General features: G+C 37.6%; 1 protein-coding gene across 14 annotated transcripts in view; it reads left to right on the top strand.

Moving 5' to 3' along the window:
* The window catches only part of DNAH14 (dynein axonemal heavy chain 14), a 506,458-nt gene that overhangs the window by 67,883 nt on the left and 424,239 nt on the right, over nucleotides 1-14,336 (top strand). For all 14 annotated transcript variants that reach the window (XM_050760224.1, XM_050760215.1, XM_050760305.1 and 11 more), the window contains exon 10: nucleotides 3,672-3,803. In XM_050760224.1, coding sequence (XP_050616181.1) covers nucleotides 3,672-3,803 — 132 coding nt within the window. The remainder of the gene's footprint in view (nucleotides 1-3,671; nucleotides 3,804-14,336) is intronic.

Here is a 14,336-nt window from a genome sequence, read left to right as displayed (position 1 = left end):
TTTATGTTTCAAAAGGATTAAATTCACCTTAAGTGGGAGACGTTTCACAGAGGAATCTTTTTGATTTGGTTTTTATGTAGAAGGAAATAGGATATGGTTTTCATGTAGAAGGAAATAAAATACTCTGTGATATTAGATTGTTTTGTAAATGGCTGAGTGACAAAATTTATTAATTTTTAATGATGGGTGGGAAGGCATAAAACACTTTAAAATACCTTTGAAGTCTGCACCTTAAATGCTAACAAATGATAGAGAACATGACCAGTGATAGAGAAGAAATGTTAGGACTCTTTCCTAGAGACCTTAGGCCATGTCAGCTTTAATATGGAACATCAGGAGGAAGAGAACAAACTTTTCCAGACAATAGGTAAGTATTTATTATCTATTATATGCAAAGTGCTGTGCAAAGGAGATGAATACAAAGTGAAAAGCAAAGCTTTGCTGTTTTCAATCTGCTTACAGTTCATGGGAAGAAATAATTCTTTACATATAAAAATGAAAACTAATTTGAGAGATAGTTTCTTTGTTGTGCTAATCATTCTACCTAATCATTAGCAAAGTATAAGGTAAGAAATGTTTACGTGCAAACAATACTTGTAAAACAGTCATGTTACAGAAATCCAGAGAAGGCAGAGATTAGCCTTATTTGGAATTAAAGTTAGGTCATGCCTCATATTTTGAGCTAGGCTGTACTGGATTTGAATAGCCATAGGGGAGGAGATGAGGCTTTTAAATAAAGAATATTAATGTGAGTAAGGCATTCAGTATATATTTGATTTGAAAATTAGATTGGCTCATGAATGTCAGGCCAAGAATAACACAGTAAGGGAAAAGTAGGATTTCAACCTGCCCATAGGGCAGGGGAACTCCTAGTGGTGATTGTTATGAGGGCAATTTACAAGAATGGGAATTTCTGATACTGTATGTGGAAAAGCCAGGTTTCGATGGAGGAAGAGCAGAGATTCATATCCTGGAGAACCAAGCTGGGGTCAGGAGTCAAAGGTGGCCAGTTGTGCATTAGAATCGGAAGGCTATGCATAGCCCAGGGATGCAGACACCAATGAAGACTGACAATGAGGATGTAAGGAGTATGAAGCAAGGTTATGAATGTGAGGAATGGGATTGTTCAGAAGTTAATGCCATTAATGGTGGTCATATGTGTACTCTGCTGGGATGAAAGCATACCTTTAAAGAGGGCGGAATTTCTTGAACTGGAAGGTAAAGAACATATGTTGTTTGTTCAAATCTTTACTTTCAAATGGATGGAACATTATGTTTTTGTATTACCAGAGATGAATTCTTAGCTTAGTTGATGGAGATTTCTCCTGGCTAGATTCTGAATGAATTTTGAATAAAATTCACCTATTTGAACAAAACTTAGTTCTAGAGAGATTGTCACTTATCCAAGTTGACAGAATCGTGTAGAGTTGAGACTTTGGATTATGTTTCACATTCGAGTGAAATTTGTTTTATTGTGCTGTATTTGGGTGCTTAATAAAAATGTAAATATTTGTGTCCCATTCCTTTTGCAAGAGAGGGCAGTGAGTGGTACTGGTAATCTACATTTTAAATAGGTTCCTCAGTTAACTCTTATGCAGGATAAATTTTGAGAACTACTCTTAAAGAACAACTATTCAAAGTTTTTGAACATAGTATTTTAGGAAATTATTGTAATACTGGTCTTTGGGAAAAATTGGAAGTGGAGAGATACTTGGGTGTAGAGATCAGTTATTATGGTACTGGATAAATGCAGGTATAAGCAATAAAGACTTTAATTAGGATGTTGTCAGTAAGACCAGAATGGCAGGGAGGTTTTGACAAATTCAGACCTGGTAGTCAGATATGGAACCAGGAGAATGGAAACTTAAAGAGGAAATCCAAAATTTTAAGCAAGAGCAGTACTTTTCAATCTTTTTTGTTGTGGGAAGATACATTTATTAATTTTTATAGTATAACTATATGATAAAAAATAAAGATATCTGCATATTTACTAATGAAAATATATTTTGTTCAGAGAATTAACACAGTAGTGGAAAAATAATACTGAAAGAAGGAAGAATGATGGAATATACATGCATGGATGGAACATTATGTTTTTGTATTACCAGAGATTAATTCATAGCATAGTTGATGGAGATTTCCTCCATATAGAGTCTGACTGAATTGTGAATAAAATTAACTTTGTTTGAATCATGTAATTTTACCCTCTTTTTGCTGTGTTGTGGGAAGTCAGGGACCCCGAATGAAGGGACCAGTTGAAGCCACGGCAGAAAAACATGAATTGTGAAGATTTCATGGACATTTATTAGTTCCCCAAATTAATACTTTTATAATTTCTTATGCCTGTCTTTACTGCAGTCTCTGAACATAAATTGTGAAGCTTTCATGGGCATTTATCACTTCCCCAATCAATACTCTTATAATTTCCTATGCCTGTCTTTACTTTAATCTCTTAATCCTATCATCTGCGTAAGCTGAGGATGTATGTCGCCTCAGGACCCTGTGGTGATTGCATTATCTGCACAAATTGTTTGTTAAAACATGTGTGTTTGAACAATATGAAATCTGGTCACCTTGAAAAAGCACAAGATAACAGCAGTTTTCAGGGAACAAGGGAGATAACCATAAGGTCCGACTGCCTGTGGGGCCTGGCAGAATAGGGTCATATTTCTCTTCTTGCAGAAAGCAAATAGGATAAATATTACTGAATTCTTTTCCCAGCAAGGAATAATCCTGGGAAGGGAATGCATTTCTAGGGGGAGGTCTCTAAAATGGCCGCTCTGGGAGTGTCTGTCTTATGCAGTTGAAGATAAGGGATGAAATATGCCCTGGTCTCCTGCAGCGCCCTCAGGCTTGCTAGGATTAGGAAATTCCAGCCTGGCGAATTCTAGTCAGACCGGTTGTCTGCTTTCAAACCCTGTTTCCTGTTAAGATGTTTATCAATGAGAATGCATGTCCAGCGGGACATGGAACCTCATCAGTAATTCTAATTTCGCCCTGGCCTTGTGATCTTGCTCTGCCATTTGTCTTGTGATATTTTATTGCCTTTTGAAGCATGTGATGTCTGTGACCAACTTCCTATTCATACACTCCTTCCCCTTTTGAAATCCCTAATAAAAACTTGCTGGTTTTGCAGCTCAGGGGGCATCATGGAACCTGCCAATATGTGATGTCACCCGCAGAGGCCCAGCTATAAAATTTCTCTATTTGTACTCTTTCTCTTTATTTCTCAGACTGACCAACACTTAGGGAAAATAGAAAAGAACCTACGTTGAAATATTGGGGACTGGTTCCCCTGATAATGCTGTATTTTATCTTTGTGTTTTAAATTGTTACAGATAATTGTGGCTTCAAAAGGAAAAGTAGTTTCTGGGATTGGTGGATTTTCTGCATGCATAAATGTTTCAAAAACACATCAACTCTTGAATTTTCTGCTTCGGTTTAATCTTAGTTATTATTTAAAACAATAATATATTTTTCTGTATTTTAATCAAGATTTAGTTAGATTTAACAAGTGTTTAAATTTGAGAAACGTGTAAATCATATGGGATATACAGAACAAAATGTAAAATATGGGGTCTTCCTTATGACATGAAAAGACCAAATGTTTTATCTTTTTTAAATATGAATTTTGACTTTCTAACACTGAACATATACTATCATCTAATTAGCTGGATAGTTCTCGAACATATTCTCTAGATGAATTTTGTGAAGAGCAGTTACAGCAAGCTACCCAGGCATTGAAACAACTTGAGGACATCAGGGATAAGGCAATTTCAGAGATGAAAAGTACTTTTCTAAAGGTAATTCTTTAATTATATCATATTTATCAAAGTTGCAATTTACTGGCTATAGCAATTGATCCAAATTGCATCCCTGGAAAAAGTATCTGAAATGGGAAGGTAAGGAACAAAGGTGTTTAATTAACAACTAACTGGTACTGTGTATTTACTATATACCATAATTTTTCCAGGTATGATGTAAAATGCAAAGAAATATATATTTTTATATATATGAATGCATATATGTGTATATCTATATACAACTTATGAAATTTAATATATTTAAATGAAAAGGAAGATGATTCTCAAACTTAGAGTGGCCAAGAGAATCACCTCGAAGGCTTCATAAAACAAGAGATTTCTGTTTCGGTAGGCACAGTCTGAGGATATACATTTCTTTTCTTTCTTTCTTTCTTTTTTTTTTATTTTGATACTTTAAGTTCTGGGATACATGTGCAGAATGTGCAGATTTGTTACATAGGTATACGTGTGCCATGGTGGTTTGCTGCACCCATCAACCTATCATCTACATTAGTTATTTCTCCTAAAGCTATCCCTCCCCTTACCCCCTACTCCCCGACAGCCCCAGTGTATGATGTTCCCCTCCCTGTGCCTATATGTTCTCATTGTTCAACTCCAACTTATGGTGAGAACATGCAGTGTTTGTTTTTCTGTTCCTGTGTTAGTTTACTGAGAATGATGGTTTCCAGCTTCATCGGCATCCCTGCAAAGGACGTGAACTCATTCTTTTTTATGGTTGTGTAGTTTTCCATGGTGTATATGTGCCATATTTTCCTTTATCCAGGCTAACATTGATGGGCATTTGGATTGCTTCCAAGTCTTTGCTATTGTGAGTAGTGCTGCAGTAAACATACGTGTGCATGTGTCTAGAATAGAATGATTTATAATCCTTTGGGTATATACATAGTAATGAGATTGTTGGGTCAAATGGTATTTCTAGTTCTAGATCCTTGAGGAATCACTGTCTTCCACAATGGTCAAACTAACTTACACCCCCACCAACAGTGTAGAAGCATTCCTATTTCTCCACAGCATCTGTTGTTTCCTGACTTTTTAATGATTGCCATTCTAACTGGCATGAGATGGTATCTTGTTTTTATTTGCATTTCTTTAATGACCAGTGATGATGAGCTTTTTTTTTCATATGTTTGTTTGCTGCATGAATGTCTTCTTTTGAAAAGTGTCTGTTCATATCCTTTGTCCACCTTTTAATGGGGTTATTTTTTTCTTGTATATTTGTTTAAGTTCTTCGTAGATTCTGGATATTAGCCCTTTGTCAGATGGATAGATTGCAAAAGTTTTCTCCCATTCTGTAGGTTGTCTGTTCACTCTGATGATAGTTTCTTTTGCTCTACAGAAGCTCTTTAGTTTAATTAGATCCCATTTGTCAATTTTGGCTTTTGTTGCAATTGCTTTTGGTGTTTTAGTCATGAAGTCTTTGCCCATGCCTCTATTCTGAATGGTATTGCCTAGGTTTTCTTCTAGGGTTTTTATGGTTTTAGGTCTTACATTTAAGTCTTTAATCTGTCTTGAGTTAATTTTTGTATAAGGTATAAAGAAGGGGTCCAGTTTCAGTTTTCTGCATATGGCTAGCCAATTTTCCCAACACTTTTAATTAAATAGGGAATCCTTTGCCCATTGCTTGTTTTGTCAGGTTTTTCAAAGATCAGATGGTTGTAGATGTGTGGTGTTATTTCTGAGGCCTCTGTTCTGTTCCATTGGTCTATATCTCTTGTTTTGGTACCAGTACCATGCTGTTTTGGTTACTGTAGCCTTGTAATATATTGAAGTCAGGTAGCATGATGCCTCCAGCTTTGTTCTTTTTGCTTAGGATTGTCTTGGCTATAAAGGCTCTTGTTTGGTTCCATATTAAATTTAAAGTAGTTTTTTCTAATTATGTGAAGAAAGTCAATGGTAGCTTGATGGGAATAGCATTGAATCTGTACATTACTTTGAGAAATATGACCATTTTCACAATATTGATTCTTCCCATCCATGAGCATGGAATGTTTTTCCATTTGTTCGTGTCCTCTCTTATTTCCTTGAACAGTTGTTTGTAGTTCTCCTTGAAGAGGTCCTTCACATCTCTTGTAAGTTGTATTTTATTTTCTTTGAAGCAATTGTGAATGGGAATTTGCTCATGATTAGGCTCTCTGTTTGTCTATTATTGGTGTATAGGAATGCTTGTGATTTTTGCACATTGATTTTGTATCCTGAGGCTTTGCTGAAGTTTCTTATCAGCGTAAGGAGTTTTTGGGCTGAGACGATGGGGTTTTCTTAATATACGATCATATCATCTGCAAAGAGAGATACTTTGACTTCCTCTCTTCCTGTTTGAATACCCTTTCTTTCTTTCTCTTGCCTGATTGCCCTGGCCAGAATTTCCAATATTATGTTGAATAGGAGTGGTGAGAGAAGGCAACCTTGTCTTGTGCCAGTTTTCAAAGGAAATGCTTCCAGCTTTTGCCTGTTCGTATACTATTGGCTGTGGGTATGTTCCATCAATACCTAGTTTATTGAGACTTTTTAGCTTGAAGGGTGTTGAATTTTATTGAAGGCCTTTTCTGCATCTATTGAGATAATCACGTGGATTTTGTCATTGGTTCTGTTTACGTGATGGACTATGTGTATTGATTTGTGTATGCTGAACCAGCCTTGCATCCTAGGGATGAACCTGACTTAATCGTGGTGGATAAGCTTTTTGATGTGCTGCTGGATTTGGTTTGCCAATATTTTGTTGAGGATTTTTGCATCCATGTTGATCAGGGATGTTGGCCTGAAATTTTATTTTTTTGCGGTTTCTCTGCCAGGCTTTGGTATTAGGATGATACTGGCCTCAGAAAATGAGTTAGGGAGGAGTCCCTCCTTTTCTGTTGTTTGGAATAGTTTCAGATGGAATGGTACCTCTGGTAGAATTCAGCTGTGAATCCATCTGGTCCTGGACTTTTTTTGGTTGGTAGGCTATTAATTACTGCCTCCATTTCAGAACTTGTTATTGGTCTATTCAGGGATTCATCTTCCTCCTGGTTTAGTCTTGGGAGGTTGTATGTGTCCAGGAATTTGTCCATTTCCTCTAGATTTTCTATTTTATTTTTATAGAGGTATTTACAGTATTCTCTGATGGTAGTTTGTATTTCTGTGGGATCAGTAGTTGTCTCCCCTTTATCATTTTTTATTGTGTCTACTAAATTCTTCTCTCTTTTCTTCTTTATTAGTCTGGCTAGTGGTCTATCCATTTTGTTAATCTTTTGAGAAAAAACCAACTCCTGAATTCATTGATTTTTTGAAGATCTTTTTGTCTCTATCTCCTTCAGTTTTGCTCTGATCTTAGTTATTTCTTGTCTTCTGCTAACTTTTGAATTTATTTGCTCTTGCTTCTCTAGTTCTTTTAATTTTGATGTTAGGGTGTCGATTTTAGATATTTCCTGCTTTCTCCTGTGGGCATTGATTGCTATAAGTTTCCCTCTAAACACTGCTTTAGCTGTGTCTCAGTGATTCTGGTACGTTATGTGTTTGTTCTCTGTCTTTGTTCTTACTGGTTTCAAAGAACTTAATCATTTCTGCCTTAACTTTGTCATTTACCCAGTAGTCATTCAGAAGCAAGTACTATATGGTGGTGAGAAGAATGTGTATTTTGTTGATTTGGGGTGGAGTGTTGTGTAGATGTCTATTAGGTTTGCTTGGTCCAGAGCTGAGTTCAAGTCCTTAATATCCTTGTTAATTTTCTGTCTCATTGATCTATCTAATATTGACAGTGGGATGTTAAAGTCTCCCACTATTATTGTGTGTGAGTCTAAGCCTCTTTGTAGGTCTCTAAGAACTTGCTTTATGAATCTGGGTGCTCCTGTATTAGGTGCATGTATATTTAGGATAGTTAGCCCTTCTTGTTGCATTGATCCCTTTACCATTATGTAATACCCTTCTTTGTCTTTTTTTAATCTTTGTTGGTTTAAGATCTGTTTTATCAGATGCTAGGAATGCAACCTCTGCTTTTTTTTTTTTTTTTTTTTTTTTTTTTTTTTTTTTTGGCTTTCCATTTGCTTGGTAAATCTTCCTGCATCTCTTTATTTTGAGCCTATGTGTGTCTTTCCACATGAGATGTGTCTCCTGAATACAGCACTTGATGGATCTTGACTCTTTATCCAATTTGCCAGTCTGTGTCTTTTAATTGGGGCATTTAGCCTGTGTACATTTAAGGTTAACATTGTTACATGTGAATTTGATCCTGTCATTATGATGCTAGCTGGTTATTTTGCCCATTAGTTGATGCAGTTTCTTCATAGTATCGATGGTCTTTACAATTTGGCATGTTTTTGCGGTGGCTGGTACCAGTTTTTCCTTTCCATATTTAGTGGTTCTTTCAGGAGCTCTTGTAAGGCTGGCCTGGTGGTGACAAAATCCCTCAGCATTTGCTTGTCTTTAAAGGATATTATTTCTCCTTCACTTGTGAAGCTTAATTTGGCTGGATATGAAATTCTTGGTTGAAAATTCTTTTCTTTAAGAATGTTGAATATTGGCCCCCAGTCTATCCTGTCATGTAGAGTTTCTGCAGTGAGATCTGCTGTTAGTCTGATGGACTTCCCTTTGTAGGTAACTTGACCTTTCTCTCTGCCTGACCTTTACATTTTTTCTTTCATTTCAGCCTTAGTGAATCTGATGATTATATGTCTTGCAGTTGGTATCTTTGTGGTATTCTCTGTATTTCCTGAATTTGAATATTGGCCTGTCTTGCTAGGTTGGGGAAGTTCTCCTAGATAATATCCTGAAGAGTGTTTTCCCACTGGGTTCCGTTCTCCCCATCACTTTCAGGTACACCAGTCAAACGTAGCTTTGGTCTTTTCACATAGTCTCATATTTCTTTGAGGCTTTGTTCATTCCTTTTCATTGTTTTTTCTCTAGGCTTGTCTTCACGCTTTATTTCATTAAGTTGATCTTCAATCTCTGATATCCTTTTTCCACTTGATTGCTTTGGCTATTGATGCTTGTGTATGCTTCACAAAGTTGTTGTGCTGAGTTTTTCAGCTCCATCAGGTCATTTATGTTCTTCTGTAAACTGGTTATTCTCGTTAGCAGTTCTTCTAACCTTTTATCAAGGTTCTGACCTTCCTTGCATTGGGTTAGAACATGCTCCTTTAGCTTGGAGGAGTTTGTTATTACCCACTTTCTGAAGCCTACTTCTGTCAGTTCGTCAAACTCATTCTTCATCCAGTTTTGTTCCATTGCTGGTGTGGAGTTGTGATCCTTTGGAGGAGAGGCATTCTGGTTTTTGGAGTTTTCAGCTTTGGTGCACTGGCTTTTCCTCATCTTCGTGGATTTATCTACCTTTGGTCTTTGCTGTTGGTGACCTTCAGATGGAGTTTCTGCATAATCATTTTTTTTGTTGTTGATGTTGATGCTATTGCTTTCTGTTTGTTAGTTTTTCTTCTACCAGTCAGGCCCCTCATCTGTAGGTCTGCTGGAGTTTGCTGGGGGTCCACTCCAGACCCTGTTTGCCTGGGTGTCACCAATGGAGGCTGCAGAACAGCAAAGATTGCTTCCTCCTTCTTCCTCTGGAAGCTTTGTCTCAGGGGGCACCCACCAGATACCAGCTGGAGCTCTCCTGTATGAGGTGTCTTTCAACCCCTGCTGGGAAATGTATCCCAGTCAGGAGGCACGGGGATCAGGGACCCACTTGAGGAGGCAGTCTGTCCCTTAGCAGAGCTTGAGCACTATGCTGGAATATCCATTGCTCTCTTCAAACCTGGCGGGCAGGAACATTTAAGTCTGCTGAAGCTTGCCCACAGCCACCCCGTCCCCCAGATGCTCTGTGCCAGGGAGATGGGAGTTTTATCTATAAGCCCCTGACTGGGGTTGCTGCCTTTCTTTCAGAGATGCCATACCCAGAGAGGAGGAATCTAGAGAGGCAGTCTAGCTACAGTGGCTTTCAGGTGCTGTGGTGGGCTCTGCCCAGTCCAAACTTCCCAGGGGCTTTGTTTACACTGTGAGGGGAAAATTGCCTACTCAAGCCTCAGTAATGGCAGATACCCCTTCCCCCACCAAGCTTGAGCATCCCAGATCGACTTCAGACTGTCGTGCTGGTAGTGAGAATTTCAAGCCGGTGGATCTTAGCTTGCTGGGCTCCTTGGGGGTAGGATCTGTTGAGCAAGACCACTTGGCTCCTTGGCTTCATCCACCTTTCTAGGGGAGTGAATGGTTCTGTCTCGCTGGTGTTCCAGGTGCCACTGAAGTATGAAAAAAACTCCTGCAGCTACCTTGGTGTTTGCTGTACCAGCCATCCGGTTTTGTGTTTGAAACCCACAGCCCTTGTGGTGTAGGCATCTGAGAGAATTTCCTGGTCTGTGCGTTGCCAAGACCGTGGGAAAAATGTAGTATCTGGGCTGGATAGCCTTGTCCTTCATGGCACAGTCTCTCATGGCTTCCCTTGGCTAGGGGAGTGGGTTCTTTGACCCCTTGCACTTCCTGGGTGAGACAACGCCTCACCCTGCTTTGGCTTGCCCTCTGTGGGCTGCATCCACTGTCTAACCAGTCCCAGTGAGATGAACCAGGTACCTCAGTTGGAAGTGCAGAAATCACTCACTTCCTGCGTTGGTCTCACTGGGAGCTGCAGACTGGAGCTGTTTCTATTTGGCCATCTTGTCTCCCTAGTTTTTTGTTGTTTGTTTTTAAGTAGGCACTTATTGCTATAAATTTGCCTGTTAGTATTGCTTTTGCTGTGTCTTATAGGTTTTGATATATTATGTTTCAATTTTCATTTGGTGAAATAATTTTAAAATTTCATTCTTAGTTTCTTCACCCATTTGTTGTTCAGGAACTGTTTAATTTTCATGTATTTGCATAGCTTTAACTGTTTCTCTTGTTATTGATGTCTAGCTCCATTCCCTTGTGCTCAGGTAAGACACTTGATATGATTTTAATTTCTGAAATGTGTTGAGATTTGTGTTCTAAAATATGATCAATCATGGAGAATGTTCCATGTGCTGGTGAAAACAATGTGTGTTCTGCAGCTGTTGGGCAAAATGTTTTGTAAATGTTTGTGAGGTCCATTTAGCCTATTGTTCAGTTCAAATCTGATGTTTCTTTGTTGGTTTTCTATCAAGATTATCTATTTGATGCTGAGAGTGGAATGTTGAAGTCCCAAAGTATTATTATATTAGGATCTATCTCTTACTTTAGATCTGACAATATTTGCTTTTTAATATCTGGATATTAAAAGATTTAATATCTGGATAGTCCAGTGCTGGGTGCATATATATTTATAATTGTAATATTCTCTTGCTGAGCTGATTCCTTTATTATTATATAATGTCCTCCATTGTCTATTATTATAGGTTTTCACTTTAAATCTGTTTTGTTGATATAACCATAGAGACTTCTGCTTGATTTTGGTTTTCGTTTGCATGGAATATCTTTTTTATCCCTTCACTTTCAGTCTATGCATATCTTTACAGGTGTGGTAGGTTTCCTGTAGGCAGCATATAGTTGAGTCTGGTTTTTTAATCACTCAACCAGTCCATATCTTTTAAATGAGAAATGTAATCCATTTACTTGCAAGGTTATTCTTGATAGATGAGGACTTACTCCTGTAATTTTAGATTGTTTTCTGGTTGTTTTTTAATATCCTTTGTTTCTTCCCCTCTTACTGCTATTTTTGCAGTTAGGTGGTTTTCTGTAGTGATAAGGTTTGATTCATTTGCCTCTCTCCTTTGTGTATCAGCTCTACTAGTGAGTTTTATAGTTTCGCATGTCTGCACAATGGTGGTTATAATCTTTTCACTTCTACTTTTAAGACTCTCCTGAGCATTTCTTGTAAGTCCATTTTAGAGACGAAGAATTTATTCTGTTTGGGAAATGTGTGAGGGGAGAACAAAAGACACACACACAATACCTTTAAGGGTAAACAACCTTTACCCCATGTAAATGGCAATGTAGATGTAATAAACAAATTATATAATAATTTGCAAATGATATAATAAGCAAATGATATAATAAGCAGATTGATATAATAAGCAAATTGCAATGGGAAAAGGAGAAGGAAAAGATATTTACACTCACCAGACTATGGAGGATTTACCACCAGACTGGGAAGCAACAACCTGGGCTCCAGAGTTGGATACCGTACTCACCATACAATGGAGGATTTACCACCAGAGTGGGAAGCAACAGCCTGGGCTCTAGAGTTGGCTACTCATCTGTGCACAGACAAGGAGAGGTCTCATGTAGCTTTGGTGCAGTCTGGGACTGTAGCTCTTATTGTAACAAGTTTTTTGGCATGAGGTCCAGTCAGGAGAGCTTTTCATGACTGGGCTCAAGGAACACAAAAAGGTCCACTTTTTTTTGTGATTGTCTATTGTTTTTCAATAACTAATTTGTAGGCTCTGAAACAATACTGGATGAACACCTCAAGCAGCTCACACAACCTCTTCTGGGACTTGGTGACCATTGTCCCTTGGTGTCCATGTTCAATTGAGTTCAAATTTAATATTTAACTTTTCCTCCGCAGAATTCCCTCAGTTTTTGCTTGTCTGTAAAAGATTCTATTTATTCTTCATTTCAGAAGAATTTCTCTACTGGGAGTAATATTCTTGGCTGATAGTTTATTTCTTTCAATATTTTGTATATATCATTCCATTATCTCCTGGCCTATAAACTTTCTGCTGAGAAATCTGCTTATCTAATGGAAATTCCCTTATATGTGACTTGACATTCTTGATGCTTTTAAAATTCTTTCTTTCTCTTTGACTTTGTCAATTTGACTATAATGTGCCCCAGAGAGGACATGTTTAAGTTTAATCTCTTTGGGTTTGTTTAGCTTTTTAGACCTGTATGTTCATTTGTCTTCCAAGACATGGGAAATGTTCAGCTATTATTTCATTAAACATATTTTCCTTGCTTTTCTCCTCTCTTCTCTTTCTGCAACAACCATAATCTGAATATTTGTCACTTAATGGTGTTCCCTAAATCCTGTGAGTTTTCTTCATTCTTTTTTCTTTTTCTTTTCTTTTTTGTCTGCCTGTGTTATTTCAAACACCTGGTCTTCAGGTTCAGAAATTTTCTTCTGCTTGGTCTAGTTTGTTGCTGAAGGTTTCAGTTGCATTTTTAAATTTCCTTCATTAAATTCTTCAGCTCTAGGATTTCTGTTTGGTTCTTCTCTATGATGTCTTTATTCAATTTTTCATTCAATTTATGAATTGTTTTCCTGTTCTCATTGAATTGTCTATCTATATTCTTATATATTTCACTGAATTTTCCTAAGATTATTATTTTGAATTATTTTTCTGGCAAATTATACATTTCTTTATGACTGGGGCCTGTTACTAGAGTATTATTATTTTTTTTAATTTATTTTTTATTATTATTATACTTTAAGTTCTAGGGTACATGTGCATAACGTGCAGGTTTGTTACATATGTATACTTGTGCCATGTTGCTATGCTGCACCCATCAACTCGTCAGCACCCACCAACTCGTCATTTACATCAGGTATAACTCCCAATGCAATCCCTCCTCCCTCCCACCTCCCCATGATAGGCCCCGGTGTGTGATGTTCCCCTTCTCGAGTCCAAGTGATATCATTGTTCAGTTCCCACCTATGAGTGAGAACATGCGGTGTTTGGTTTTCTGTTCTTGTGATAGTTTGCTAAGAATGATGGTTTCCAGCTGCATCCATGTCCCTACAAAGGACACAAACTCATCCTTTTTTATGGCTGCATAGTATTCCATGGTGTATATGTGCCACATTTTCTTAATCCAGTCTGTCACTGATGGACATATGGGTTGATTCCAAGTCTTTGTTATTGTGAATAGTGCCGCAATAAACATACGTGTGCATGTGTCTTTATAGCAGCATGATTTATAATCCTTTGGATATATCCCCAGTAATGGGATGGCTGGGTCATATGGTACATCTAGTTCTAGATCCTTGAGGAATCGCCATACTGTTTTCCATAATGGTTGAACTAGTTTACAATCCCACCAATAGTGTAAAAGTGTTCCTATTTCTCCACATCCTCTCCAGAACCTGTTGTTTCCTGACTTTTTAATGATCGCCATTCTAACTGGTGTGAGATGGTATCTCATTGTGGTTTTGATTTGCATTTCTCTGATGGCCAGTGATGATGAGCATTTTTTCATGTGTGTGTTGGTTGTATGAATGTCTTCTTTTGAGAAATGTCTGTTCATATCCTTTGCCCACTTTGTGATGGGGTTGTTTGTTTTTTTCTTGTAAATTTGTTTGAGTTCTTTGTAGGTTCTGGATATTAGCCCTTTGTCAGATGAGTAGATTGCAAAAATTTTCTCCCATTCTGTAGGTTGCCTGTTCACTCTGATGGTAGTTTCTTTTGCTGTGCAGAAGCTCTTTAGTTTAATGAGATCGCATTTGTCAATTTTGGCTTTTGCTGCCGTTGCTTTTGGTGTTTTAGACGTGAAGTCTTTGCCCATGCCTATGTCCTGAATGGTACTACCTAGGTTTTCCTCTAGAGTTTTTATGGTATTAGGTCTAACATTTAAGTCTCTAATCCATCTTGAATTAATTTT

Source organism: Macaca thibetana, chromosome 1, assembly GCF_024542745.1.
Source record: "Macaca thibetana thibetana isolate TM-01 chromosome 1, ASM2454274v1, whole genome shotgun sequence".
Taxonomy (NCBI): Eukaryota; Metazoa; Chordata; class Mammalia; order Primates; family Cercopithecidae; genus Macaca; species Macaca thibetana.
This window is presented reverse-complemented; position numbering and strand designations above follow the sequence as displayed.